Below are 13,129 nucleotides of genomic sequence, written 5' to 3'. Positions count from 1 at the left end.
TTCAGCCCAGGACTTCTCTCATCTATCCACTGGAGAGCACAGGCCGACCTATGTAGTGACCACTTCCCCATCTTCCTGTCACTGCCCCGGCGTAAGCCCCATGGACGCCTGCCCAGATGTGCTTTAAACAAGGCAAACTGGGAAACTTTCACCTCTAATGTTACTGTTGACTCTCCCCAACATGATAACATCAGTGTGGTGGTTGAGCAGGTGACTACCCCAATCGTTTCTGTGGAAGAAAATGCGATTCCTCGCTCTTTAGGGTGCCCCGGCGAAAGACAGTCCCTTGGTGGTCACCGGAAGTCGCTGAGGCAATTACAGTGTGTTGGCGAGCTCTACAGCAACATAAGCAGCACCCTCTCCTAATGCATCTGGTAGCCTTTAAGCAGCTCCGTGCCCCTGTATGCCGGCTTATAAAACTACAAAAACAGGAGTGTTGATAGAGGTATGTGTCGACTATTGGGTGCCACACGTCACCTTCCCAAGTCTGCGCAAATATCGGACTTCTTTTTGGGTACCAGACCCCAACAGGTGCCCCTGGCATTACCATCATTGGCGTGCTATGTACCAATGCAAAAGCGATTGCCGAGAACTTGCTGAACACTATGCTCGAGCCTCTGTGTCGGAGAACTACCCCCCAGGCTTTCGCACCCTCAAAGGTGGATGGAAAGGAAAGTCCTCTCGTCCACTATACGCCACAGTGGACCCTCTAATATCCCATTTAGGGAGTCGGAGCTCCTCAGCACCCTTGCACGTTGCCCTGACACAGCTCCTGGGCCGGATCAGATCCACAGTCAGATGATTAAACATTTCTCGTCTGACTACAATCAACATCTCCTCGTCATCCTTAACCAGATATGATGCTATGGCATCTTTCTATTGCAATGGTGGTAGAGCACCATCATTTTTGTGCTCAAACCTAGTAAAAACCCGCTTGATGTGGATAGCTATTGGCCCAACAGGCTCACCAACGTTGTTTGTAAGCTGCTGGAACATATGGTATTTTGGTGTTTTGGGTTGTGTCCTGGAGTCAATGTGGTCTACTGGCTCCATGTCAGGGCGGCTTCCGCCAGAGTCACTCTACCATTGATAATCTAGTGTCCCTGGAGTCTGCCATTCAAACAGCATTTTCCAGACACCAACACCTTGTTGCCATCTTTTTTGATCTATGCAAAACGTACGACCCCACCTGGCGACGTCATATCCTTGCCACATTATACGGGTGGGGTCTCCGAGGCCTATTTATTCCAGATTTTTATCCAGAATTTCCTGTCCCTCCGTACTTTCCATGTAGAAGCTGATGCTTCCCATAGTTCCCCCATATCCAGGAGAATGGGGTCCTGCAGGACTCTGTATTGAGTGTATCACTATTTTTAGTGCCCATTAATGGTCTAGTAGCAGCTGTAGGGCTGTCCGTCTCACCCTCTCGGTATGCAGACCACTTCTGCATTTCGTAGAGTTCCACCAGTACTGGTGTTGCTGAGTGGCACCTACAGGGAGCCATCCGCAAGGTGCAATCATGGGCTCTAGCCCATGGCTTCCAGTTTTTTGCCCCTAAGTCGTGTGTCATGCACTTCTGTTGGTGAAGTACTGTTTATCTGGAGGTAGAACTTTACTGTCATAACGATCCACTAACTGTAGCAGAGACAAATTGTTTCTTAGGACTGGTTTTTGATGCCCGATTGACTTGTCTTCCTCATCTTTGTCAGCGTAAGCGGAAGTGCTGGCAGCACCTCAGTGCCCTTCGCTGTTTGAGCTTCACCAACTGGGATGCAGATCGCTCTACTGTTCTGCAGCTCTACAGCGTCGTCGTTCAATCCCACCTTGACTATGGGAGTGTGGTTTATGTTTCAGCGGCACCCTCGGCATTGCGTGTACTCAACCCAGTGCACCACTGTGGCGTTCGCTTAGCGACGGGAGCTTTTAGAATGAGTCTGGTGACCAGTGTCCTGATGGAGGCCGGAGTCCCTCCATTACAGATCCGACGTGCGCAATTGCTAGCCAGCTATGTTGCACACATTCATAGTTCTCCTGGGCATCCTAATTACTGTTTCCTTTTTCCACCCACGGCAGTTCATCTCCCGCATCAGCGGCCCAGGTCAGGGCTAACGATTGCAATTCACATACAATCCCTTCTGTCTCAATTTGAGTCCTTCCCTTTACCACCTCCCATCCAGGTCCGTCTGCATACTCCTCCATGGTATACACCTAGGCCGCAGATTTGTCTGGACCTTTCGCATGACCCTAAGGACTCGCTTACTCCTGCCGCTCTCCGCTGTCACTTCTCTTGATTCTTGACGTGTTCCGGGGCTCTGAAATGGTTTACACTGACAGCTTGATGGCTGATGGTCATGTGGGCTTCGCCTACGTCCACAGAGGCCTTATTGAACAGCATTCCTTGCCTGATGGCTGCAGTGTATTCACTGCAGACCTGGTGACCATATCTCGTGCACTACAGTATAGTTGTTCATGCCCTGGGGGATTGTTTATTCTGTGTCCTGACTCCTTGAACAGCCTACAAGCTATTGACCAGTGCTACTCTCACCATTCTTCAGTAGCGTCCATCCAGGAGTCCATCTGTGCACTGGACTTGTTGCTTCGTTCAGTGGCATTTGTACGGACCCTAGGACACGTCGACATCCCAGGAAACAAACTTGCTGACAGGTTGGCTAAACAGGCTACGCGGAATCCACTTATGGAGATAGGCATCTCTGAATCTGACCTGCGTTCTGATTTGCGCCGTAAGGTTTTTCGGCTTTGGGAGATGGAATGACATAACAGTACTCACAACAAACTGTGTGTCATTAAAGAAGTTATGAATGTGTGGAAGACTTCCATGTGGGCCTCTCGCAGGAAATCAGTTTTCCTCTGCTGGCTCCACATTGGCCACACTTGTGTGACCCACGATTACCTCCTGTGCCGTGAAGATGCGCCTGAATGTCGATGCGACGCTCGGTTGACAGTGGCCTCGTATTCTGGTGCACTGTCCCTCTTTGACTGCTCAGCGACAAAATCTTGGGTTATTGGACTTGTTGCTGCTAATTTTATCTGTCAACGCCTCATCAGCTGATTTAGCTTTACATTTTGTTCGTGAGGGTGGGTTTTATCATTTGATCAAAATTTTAGCGCATGTCTTTTGTCTCTCTGTGTCCTCCACCCTAGTGCTTCTAAGTTGGAGGTTTTAATGTGTTGCACAGTGGCCGGCTTCCTCTTTTTTTTATTCTCATGGTCAGCCAGTTATGGTAATCTCCTTGTTGTTTTAATCTCTTCATCCCGTTCCTTGCATTTGTGATGTTTTCTTGTCCTCTTTTGCCCATTTATATGTTTGTTGCCCTTCATCGTTGTTGTGGTTTTTCCTTTCATTCTGTTTTGGGTTGTCAGTCTTGTTTATTTTATTCTCACACTTGTGGCATTGTTTTATTCTGAACAAGGGACTGATGACCTCATAGTTTGGTCCCTTTCTCCCTCTTTTAATCCATCCAACCAACCAATCTGTCACATGCATTCGTTTCAGCAGTGGACAGTACCTGTTTTGCCTGCAGAAAAGAGTGATCATCTTGGAAGATGTCCACTGAACATTCATGCTTCATCATCATGGCATTTCAGCATATTGCGTATTTTTCCATCTTGAAAAACATTATAGAAAAGGTTGGCCACAAATGCTCCCAGATTGGAGGCGTTCACACTACTGCTATTGGGCTTCTTTAGGAGTCTTGTTTAAAGAACTAGAATCTGAGGAAGATCTTGCTTTACAGCTTATGGGCTTGGGACTGCACACCAGGTACTTATGACCAAGTGTATCAGAACATACTGCATTGATACAATATGGTAAAAATTATATCAAGCTCTTTGTGTAGTTGAATAAAATAGAAAGAAACTTCCACATGGGAAAAATATATTAAAAACAAAGATTCCAAGACTTACCAAGCGGAAAAGTGCCGGTAGACAGGCACAATAAAATAATGTCTACCGGCGCTTTCCCGCTTGGTAAGTCTTGGAATCTTTGTGTAGTTGACTGCATAAGAAACGTAGATCTTAATGTAAGAGTTAAAAGATAAGCTTTTATTTTCCCTTTTCCTCGCAATGTTAGAATGGAAAGTTTCTGACATACATTCCTATTTAAAGCTTTAAATTTAGTCCCCTATTTAAACCTGATGGAACTGTGTTGAATGAATTCAAAAAGCTTTGTATATGAGATGCGTAACGAAAGCGTTTATGTATGAATGTATGTATGTATTTTTTTTTAGTATCTTCTGTCATGTGGATAGTTTATTTGTTAGCCACTGGAAATGAAGAATGCCTGAGGACTCCATCTAACATAGGATTGTGGTTCTTCTCACAGCTCCCTTCCCCACGCGTGTCAACGTCTGGTTGCAGCGGCCGGGAGTGGATTTGTTTCCAAAACAGCCAGTATCAGACAGTGAGCTGCAGAAGGCTGACGAATTGGCCAGCGCAACTGAAGAGAAGATGATTAAGATGGCTGTAGAGGCGAGCTTGAAAACTGCAGAAGAGGAAGGGACTATATTGCTGCCCCAACCGTTAGTAGATTTTTTCTTTCTGGTATTGTGCTGTTTCTGCTGTTTGTGTTATGGTCTCACAGAGGAGACAATGACGCACAAGGCAATCCAAAATGAATATCATTATCTACAGCTTCCAGCCACTGGCTGGTTAGAATGTAAGCCCCTCCGATTTTTCCTGTCCTCCCTCTTTTTGTTTCTCTCCACGCTGTCTCGCTCTTCTCCTCGCTTAATCAGAGAATGCTTCCCTCAACCAATTCATCTTCCTCTTGGTATCTTTCATCTTATTGTCATTTAATGAGCCTGTCTTGACATCCTGCCACCTCCCATTCTATTAACATGTCCACACCAAGTTGACGTGCGTGCGCTCACACACACACACACACACACACACACACACAGTCCCCTGTGGAAAATTGCTGTCATTGTTACATTAATATGTGAAAGTATAATTTCTTTTTATTTGTAAACCTGTTCCAAGTAATTTTAACCTTTCTGTTAACTTCATTTGTTGTTGGTTTTTTTCTTCCTTTTATTTGGAATCTTTAGTAATTTTTACAGATTTCTTCTTCCACATTATTATTATTAATGGTGATGGTGGTATTACTATTACTTCTTTCTGATTACTTACAAACAAGGAAAAAAGACCGGTGGGTGCGTTGGCAGAGAATGGTGCACAATGTAGCTGAGGGGATGTGAATTAGGAGGAAGTGATGGGACAGGTGAAGCGGAAACTGTGGGATAGACGGTGTGGAGACGGTAGGTTTCCATAGGTTGAAGTCAGGATGATTTTGGGAGCAGATACTTTGTTGGCAGTATAACTTCCATCTGCATAGTTCAGAAAAGCTGATTGTGGAGGGGAGGATGCAGATGGCCTGTGTTGCGAAGCAGCCATTGAAATCAAGCATGTTACATTTGGCTGCATGTTGTGCCACAGGGTGTCGCTTCCTCCGCAGCAGCCTACTGGCGACATGGTCTTGCAACAATTTAGCCCACCATGCAGTGCCCACTACCCCCCTTCCTCTGCCCCACCCGTACCCTGATCCCTCCGTTTCCCCGTTCCACTCCAGATTTTACTTCTGTTCGACGTGTTTGCAAATTAATGAGTCGTCTTTTTGTGAGTAGAGATGTACACTTTTGCATAATATTGTTGATGCCCAACCTGGACTGTTCATTGTGTAATTAACTAGAATATGTTTTTGTGTCCATAGTAACATTTGGTGAGTATACTTACTGCTATTAAAACAAGGGTACAGGATATTATAATGTAATTAAACTGAATAATTTTGAGATCTTATTTTAAAATTGTAAACAAACAGCCAGAGTAGTGTGTCTGCTCACTTTGCATTACACTTGGTGAAGCGAGAGCCACTTTAGTTTGATAACTCATTTTCAATTGGTTCAGACAGCCAGCCTGAGTGCAGATTTCCCACACTTTTGATGTGAATGTTGAGCTGGTTAACCATTATCTTTTCAGATACACACCCACTTCATGAAAAATATATCACTGTAGTAGCCCTAATGCATAGACAGTGTTAACATATGTAAGACCACCTTAGGTTGCTTTGTTCAGACTTTTTATGTCAACAACTCCAGCTGATGAAACCTACTTGCAAATTATTAGGTATACTGAGCTGAGTGTATCAGAATAAGGGTGCTGCGCTGCTGCCCCTCCCCACCAAACTCTGTGCAGTGTCGATCCATTGCAGCTATCTCCGGGCCAATGAGTTCTTCCCTTAGGTACTATTACATTCATCAGTATAAATCCCCGAGGACCATAGTTCACTAAGAGGATGGGTAAGGTAACATCTCTACAGTTGTTTGGTGCTCTGTCGTGGTGAGTGCAGGATTTGTGTGGCGCCTCCAGACTGCCGGAGAAAAGTCTGTAAACGGTCCAGGCACAAAGTCATACCTTGGGCATCCTGTCCCACATATTCAGGCAGGGAGGTGGGCCACTTCTCATCACTTATAAAGCATAATTTGAAGGATATGTAGTATTGCAACAGGATCGGTCAGTCGATTGTACATCTATCTATGTGGTCAACACGTCAGTGATGAGTTTGTATTTAGAGATAATGAAAGATCCCACCATGCTCACGTTGCGAACTCTTTCCTGTTGGGGGTGCAGGAGTCAACCAAATGGAATGGCCTTCAGTATATGCTGAAATGAAACCAGTTGAACATTCTCAGGACCTATGGAAACTTCCAGTGCTATGCCGCAGCGAACCTTACACTTGGTCATCAGAGAATGGATCAGGCTTGAGCAGCAATACCTTGACCACCTTGTGGACAGTGTGCTAAGGAGGATCAAAGCATGTTAAAAGAGCACTAGCATGAGCAACCACAAGCAGGACAGTCTGATTCTAGGTGAGAAAATTTGGAGATGCCAACGCCAAGCCATCGTGAAGAAGGCTGTTGCTCACAAGCAAGTAGCAAACAATGTTGTGTCCACTTCTAGAACTCGTAAGATTTGATCACATTCAATTAATTTCAAAAACAAATTAAAGGCTCTCAAACTAGCCTGTAAACGTCAGTCAAATTACTCTAAAACAGCTGTCAAAGAAATGAAAGCAGGGATGGTACCTGGTATTAGTGGCATCCAGTCAGAATTCCAAATCAACTGTGGTAAGTATGAAATAAGTCTGGTAGTGCCTTTCTGATATTCTCCAAACTGGTGACAAACCCTATGATTTGAAAAGAGCAAAGATTGTAGCCTTCTTAAAACCAGGAAAACCAAATGGCAGGCTAAAGCTACCGACCCAGTGCTTTATTTAGCACAGTGTATAAACTTTTGGAAAGAATACTGTATAACAGAATCGGCCACAAAATTTCTGAAGATGTGCCTGCTGAACTGGCAGAATTCCACCCAAACCACAGCTGCACCGACCAGGTCTTCTCACAGACAACTTTGATTGAAGCAGGATTTCAAAACAAAAAAGAAGTCTACTGTATTTATGGAGTTAACAGTGGCTTATGATACTGTGTGGAGGCAATCGGTAATGTTAAAAACTTGTGGTCATACCATGTCTTAAAACTTGAAACCTCATCAGAGCTGTGTTAAGCAATAGAATCTTCAAAATTCTGATAGGGAATAAGTTGAGGCCTCCAATAACGCCCAATAGTGGCCTTCCCCAGTGATCAGTGCTAGCCCCTCTTCTGTATACAGCAGACATGCCATAGACAATCTTAAGGAATTTGGGTACGCTGATGATAAGTCTCTTGGTGCAAACCACAAAGACCTGGCTGCTACTGAGTCTGTCTTGACTAAAGACCTGCAAATTGGTGGCAAATACTCCCATGCCTGAAGGTTACAGCAAAGTGCTGCTAAAATAAAAGTTACCTGTTCCGCCTTAACAACAAGTTTTCGGGCATGGATGTGTGTGATGTCCTTAGGTTAGTTAGGTTTAAGTAGTTCTAAGTTCTAGAGGACTGAAGACCTAAGAAGTTAAGTCCCATAGTGCTCAGAGCCATTTGAACCATTTGAACAAGTTCCCCAACAAAGAAATAAAAGTATATTTTGGAGCGAAACGTCTGAGGCTGCAGTGTTCCACATGCCTGTTTTGTTGCAGTTGATTTTGAAGAATGTTGAAGTTTCACATCTAGTCAAACAGAAATAACTTACTGAGAACTGAATCATGTGCCATTTGGATTTTTCTGCAGTGCTCTGGACATCTAAATATGTTCTGAGTTCCTGACATCTCACAGCTGTGGACAAGTTATTTCAATAGCTAGGAGAATAAAAATGTTTGAGGGTATTCGTCATACAACCTATTTGCCTCATGTGCACTATCATTTGCAAAATATCTTGTTTGATATCTTAAGCCATTCAAAAGAAATTCAGTTATTCATCGAGCAAAGATCAAATTTTTTCAACTAATAGTTTTCGAAAAATCGAATGATAAATAATTCATATCAGTCAGAATGCTCTCTTTCAGCACAGGCATCAGGATTTGGTGCTCTGTACAGCAATAACAACAGCCGTCTCGGCATGGAATGCAGAGAGCTTGTTTGTAGCAGTGAAAGGGTGAAAGATGGTTCATCCCAATATATTTGCACTGTATTATAGTTGATGACCAGTTCTGGTTTCACAATTCACAGTATATACATGTAAACAGTAGAGCATTTCCTTCTTTGTAATCCCGTATGGAAGGAAAATCCTCAGACTGCTAAGCAACATCAAAGATTTGGTTAAAGTTCACAGTGGCAGAATATATGATGTCAGAAATAAGATTGGATTAGTGCTCATAAAAGGGTTTGCAATATTGTTACCAGACTACATAACACTGTCCAGCACACACAGTTTCTAGATCATTACCACAGACAGGCTGTTTATCCATTGGCTCATCTGAGAGTCTTTAGACACCATTCCGTATCCTTGATCTTACTCATCACATGTGTTACATTGAGATGCAGTACTTCACTTTGGCTGACACAGAAATGTGAACATAGTGATTGCACTATGCAGTGAAATGACACATTGATGTTAATGGAGCAATGTGGATGGTCACATAAATGTTCACTGAATAATTCCAGACGCATGCTTTACTAACACCTAAATGTTACCCAGTTGCAGACCAGCCAAGATTTGGCGTAGAGGTGTTAGTGGAACATGTTAGCCATTCATTATTCATACTGATGATGATGATGAAGTGTTTGCTCCCTGGATGCAAACTGCCAATTCTGGGATAGGGATTATATCTTTTCCCCAAGTTAATTGCAATAATGTACTAATTCTTTCTTGAATGAATATGTACTGTGCAGGGTGACTGCAGAAAAAAAAGTATTATGAACATTTGTGAAGTTAGTTGCAGGACTTTCCTAAGAATCTTTGTATCTCCAGCCAGATAGATTCACCGGAGGAAGAAGTCATCTGAATCTCAGTGTTGTCGATCCCAGGACTCCACAGCTGCAACGATTTTTGTATGGTTCTGCACAATCTTGAGAGGGGGGGGGGGGGAAGAAGAATGGAAAAAAAACAGGAGGGGAATGAAAATAGCAGCAGATCCTCAGTTGTTGTTGCGAGAATAAATCCACGTCTGGGCTATTGAATGTTACTTTTGAGAAAAGATGAAATGTCACTTGTAGCTGGTTTTGATCCATGTTGTTATAAATTCGATGCAGGCTCTTGAAATTATTTTTGGCCAAGATGTAAATCTTGCTGGTAAAACTTAAACATGTACAGGGCGAGTCAGGAGGAAACGTACATGTTTTGACAGGTGACAGCATGAGTGATTCTGAACAAAAAATTTGATGTGGAAATATGCCCTGTTCCAAATGGTTTCAGAGATAGAACACTTTTAATGTACATTTCTATTTATTTTCTGTATTATTCATTGTCATTGTTTAAAACGTACCACAGTAGTATAGAGGAAGCCGAGAAAAACATTTTGATACAGGACACTTCTCATCTATCAAGTAGGAAAACTATCTCAAACTGGCCTACAAAAAGTACTTACGCTACAGCACACGTGACCCTTGCGAGGTTTCCTATTTTCTCACAATCACTTAACACAAACTGTTAGTCCTAGACAATAAAAAATAGGACATTTTTTTGTTGCAAATTTAATTTACTTTGTGTACTGATGCACGTTTTCGTTGGAGCGTGTGGTTTTCGAGTTATTGAAGAAAAACACAAAAGTGATGTTAAACGTGTTCTATCTCGGAAACCATTTGCAATAGGGCATATGTCCATATGAAGTTTTTTGTTCCAAATCCTTTATACTAGCATGTCTCCTGACTCGGCCTGTATAATGTCCAATGTGAAGTGTTGGGTTTTTAAAAGAATGAGTCCCCTTTTCCTGTTTTGTTGTCTTTGACGATAATTACATTCGCCGTTTCTTCATCAAGATGATCTCATTCAAAATATAGTGTTTTTTAATCCTTCCACCTTTTCTATGTAGACACCAAACATTAAAGTCACAATTCTGATTGCAATGGTGGACCATCCATTTCATACAATGTCCCCCCAAGGTAGACAATATAAAGTTGGCTTACAAAACCGGAGATACAAGGTACAACAGTCTCTTTTTTTAGCATCGCTGCTGCTGCTCGCAGCCACTATATCTTTGTGTGTCAATATTACTGTTGTAATTTTTAACACACAGAACAATGTATAGCTTTCTTAGTCTGTCCATACCAGACGTTAAAAAAAAATTGCAATATATTTCAAAACGTGAGCGAAGTTAACGTTTGGCCACTACTAGCTTTTAACAAATATAAAAAACATTTCCACCACGTTGACACTTTTACCACTTCTGCACAAGCATCATAAGACAGAGATTACAAGGACATATCAAATTCTCTCGACATGATACTACAGGGTGGCTATTTAAAGACAAGTGTACATGCATGACACGAATTCAGAAATTACACAATGCTTTGAAATTAAGTTACATTCTACTATTTGGCAAAGACTCTAAAACTTTGCTGCTGTTTGATTTATAAAAAATGTCTCAGGTCAGTAATTCACAGAAGTATCTGGAACATTATTGCTGTGCAGCTTCTGAAATTCCATACTTGAGAGTATGGCATTCATCTTGAAATAATTCCTTTTCATTTTAAATTATTTGAAATCTTAATTACTGAGTGCATTAATTCATGAGAAGTGTTGTCTAATTTTTAAAAAAATGCAGCAGTAAAATTATATTGTCGAAGTTCATAATCTTGCTGTCTTTAGAGTAAAATAAGTTATCAAAATTTGGATGGTCTGAACTTTTGATGTCAGTTATCGCAAGTTTCACTCAAGTTTTCCATAAAACCAATGGCATCACTATACTCATGAATATAAACAACTGAGATACAAATTTAAGAGCTTTTTGTGAATAAAAGTTTGACACGTTTCTGTATATGTAACCTATTACTTGGGCAGCTGCATTAGATTTGTAATCTCACCAAAAAAAAAAAACTTCAGTTATTCTTAGATCCAGAAAATGTAACAGATGACTTATATTCCAACTTGCTGTGTTTCACTGCATAACAGAAGTCCTTGACATCAAGGTGTCACTCCTGACAGACAACTTGGAACAGCACTTGCTGTAAACTGCCACTAAGATGAACACAAGAAACATCTTTCAGAAAGTTTGTGGAATGACACAGGGGTGCGTCAGCTGTAACACTAAGAAATTCTAAATTCTTCATTTGTGTGGCCATATTGTGCATAGTTCCTTTAAAATTCCTGAGGGTATTTTCATTCTGTTGTTACAAGAAAACGCATGTTTTTTTCACCCGGCACATTTGGTTTTAGGAAGGTGAAGCATCTTCAGTGATCCGTAATATTGTGTGTAAATATCTTTAATTTCACACCACTGATGATGTATATATGAGGTGTGGTTGGAAAGTTGTAAGAATGAGCTTTTAATTGTAGAACGGTGGTACTTACATGCTACTGTGATGGATCTCCTTCAAAATAGTCCCCTTCTGACTGAACACACACACACACACACACACTCCAACAGTGTTTCCGCTTCGGAAACATCCCTGGAAATTTTTTTTCCGGACATTTGTTAAGGACACTCACCGTATTTGCCTGGATGTCTTCAATCGAGTCAAATCTCTTCCCTTTCAGTGAAAATTTCAGTTTAGAAAACAGGTAGGAGTCCACATTGGACAAACCAGGGGAATATGACAGTTGTGGAAGCACAGGAATTTTAGTTTGGTGCAAAATTCAATGATGGAGAAGGCACAGTGAGCCAGAGCATTGTCATGGTGTAGCACCCAACTACTGTCTTTCCACAATGCAGGCCTTTTCCTCCGCACCTTTTTGTGCAAATGCTCACGGACACGTTTGTAATATTCCTGGTTTTAATTGTCTGCCCTCCAGGAGTAAATTCATGTTGCACGATACCAGTAGAATCGAAAAAAAAATTACCATCATTGTCTTCGCCTTCGACCGACTTTGCTGTACTTTCTTCGGTTGTGGTGAACCTGGTGTCTTCCACTGTGAAGACACTTTTGGTTTCAGGATCATATCCATATACCCATGATTCGTCACCTGTAATTACCCGATTTAACAAATGTGGGTAATTTGTATTCCGATTAATCATTTCTTGGCCACTTCAAGTCGGTATTGTCTCTGGTCACTTGACAACACTTTTGGAATGCTCTGTTGTTATAGGTTATCTGTCTTGAGCTGACTGCAATGTAATTAAAAAGGAATTACACCAGACACACTTTGCTTTTATTTCTAAAGCATCTTCTGTAGCATTCTGTAAATTGGATACATATGTTTATATGTTTTTATTCCTTTGTGTTAAAAACAGTGTTTTCTTTATGAAGTTAGTCTGTAAGCTACTTACGGAATGAATTATGCAGACACTCGGCGCATGTTAAGATCTTCAGTTAAAACTGACTGAAGTCCATAGAAACTTAAATTAAGTTTATCAGCTATCTCCCTAATTGTAAGTCTGTGATTGGAGCACACTAAGTCGCGATCTTTCACAACATTTTCATTTGTTTTTGAGGTGAATGGACGGCTAGACTGTGGTTCACACATTGTGTTGATGTGCCTCATTAACAAGGAGCAATTGTACATTTATTAAGTCTAATAATCAGAATACAATAACACCGTTTCCTGGGGAGTCAGTCTGCATTACTTTGTTCAAGCTGAAAGTCAC

The 13,129-nt window shown here is 41.8% G+C and overlaps 1 protein-coding gene across 8 annotated transcripts in view; it reads left to right on the top strand.

Annotated features, from left to right (window-relative positions):
• Positions 1–13,129, top strand: part of LOC126292239 (uncharacterized) — a 131,374-nt gene that overhangs the window by 100,315 nt on the left and 17,930 nt on the right. For all 8 annotated transcript variants that reach the window (XM_049986130.1, XM_049986123.1, XM_049986127.1 and 5 more), the window contains one exon: positions 4,343–4,538. In XM_049986130.1, coding sequence (XP_049842087.1) covers positions 4,343–4,538 — 196 coding nt within the window. The remainder of the gene's footprint in view (positions 1–4,342; positions 4,539–13,129) is intronic.

The sequence above is a fragment of the Schistocerca gregaria genome, chromosome 9 (assembly GCF_023897955.1).
Source record: "Schistocerca gregaria isolate iqSchGreg1 chromosome 9, iqSchGreg1.2, whole genome shotgun sequence".
Taxonomy (NCBI): Eukaryota; Metazoa; Arthropoda; class Insecta; order Orthoptera; family Acrididae; genus Schistocerca; species Schistocerca gregaria.
The sequence above is the reverse complement of the archived record's forward strand: the minus strand, read 5'-3'. Positions and strand labels throughout refer to the sequence as shown.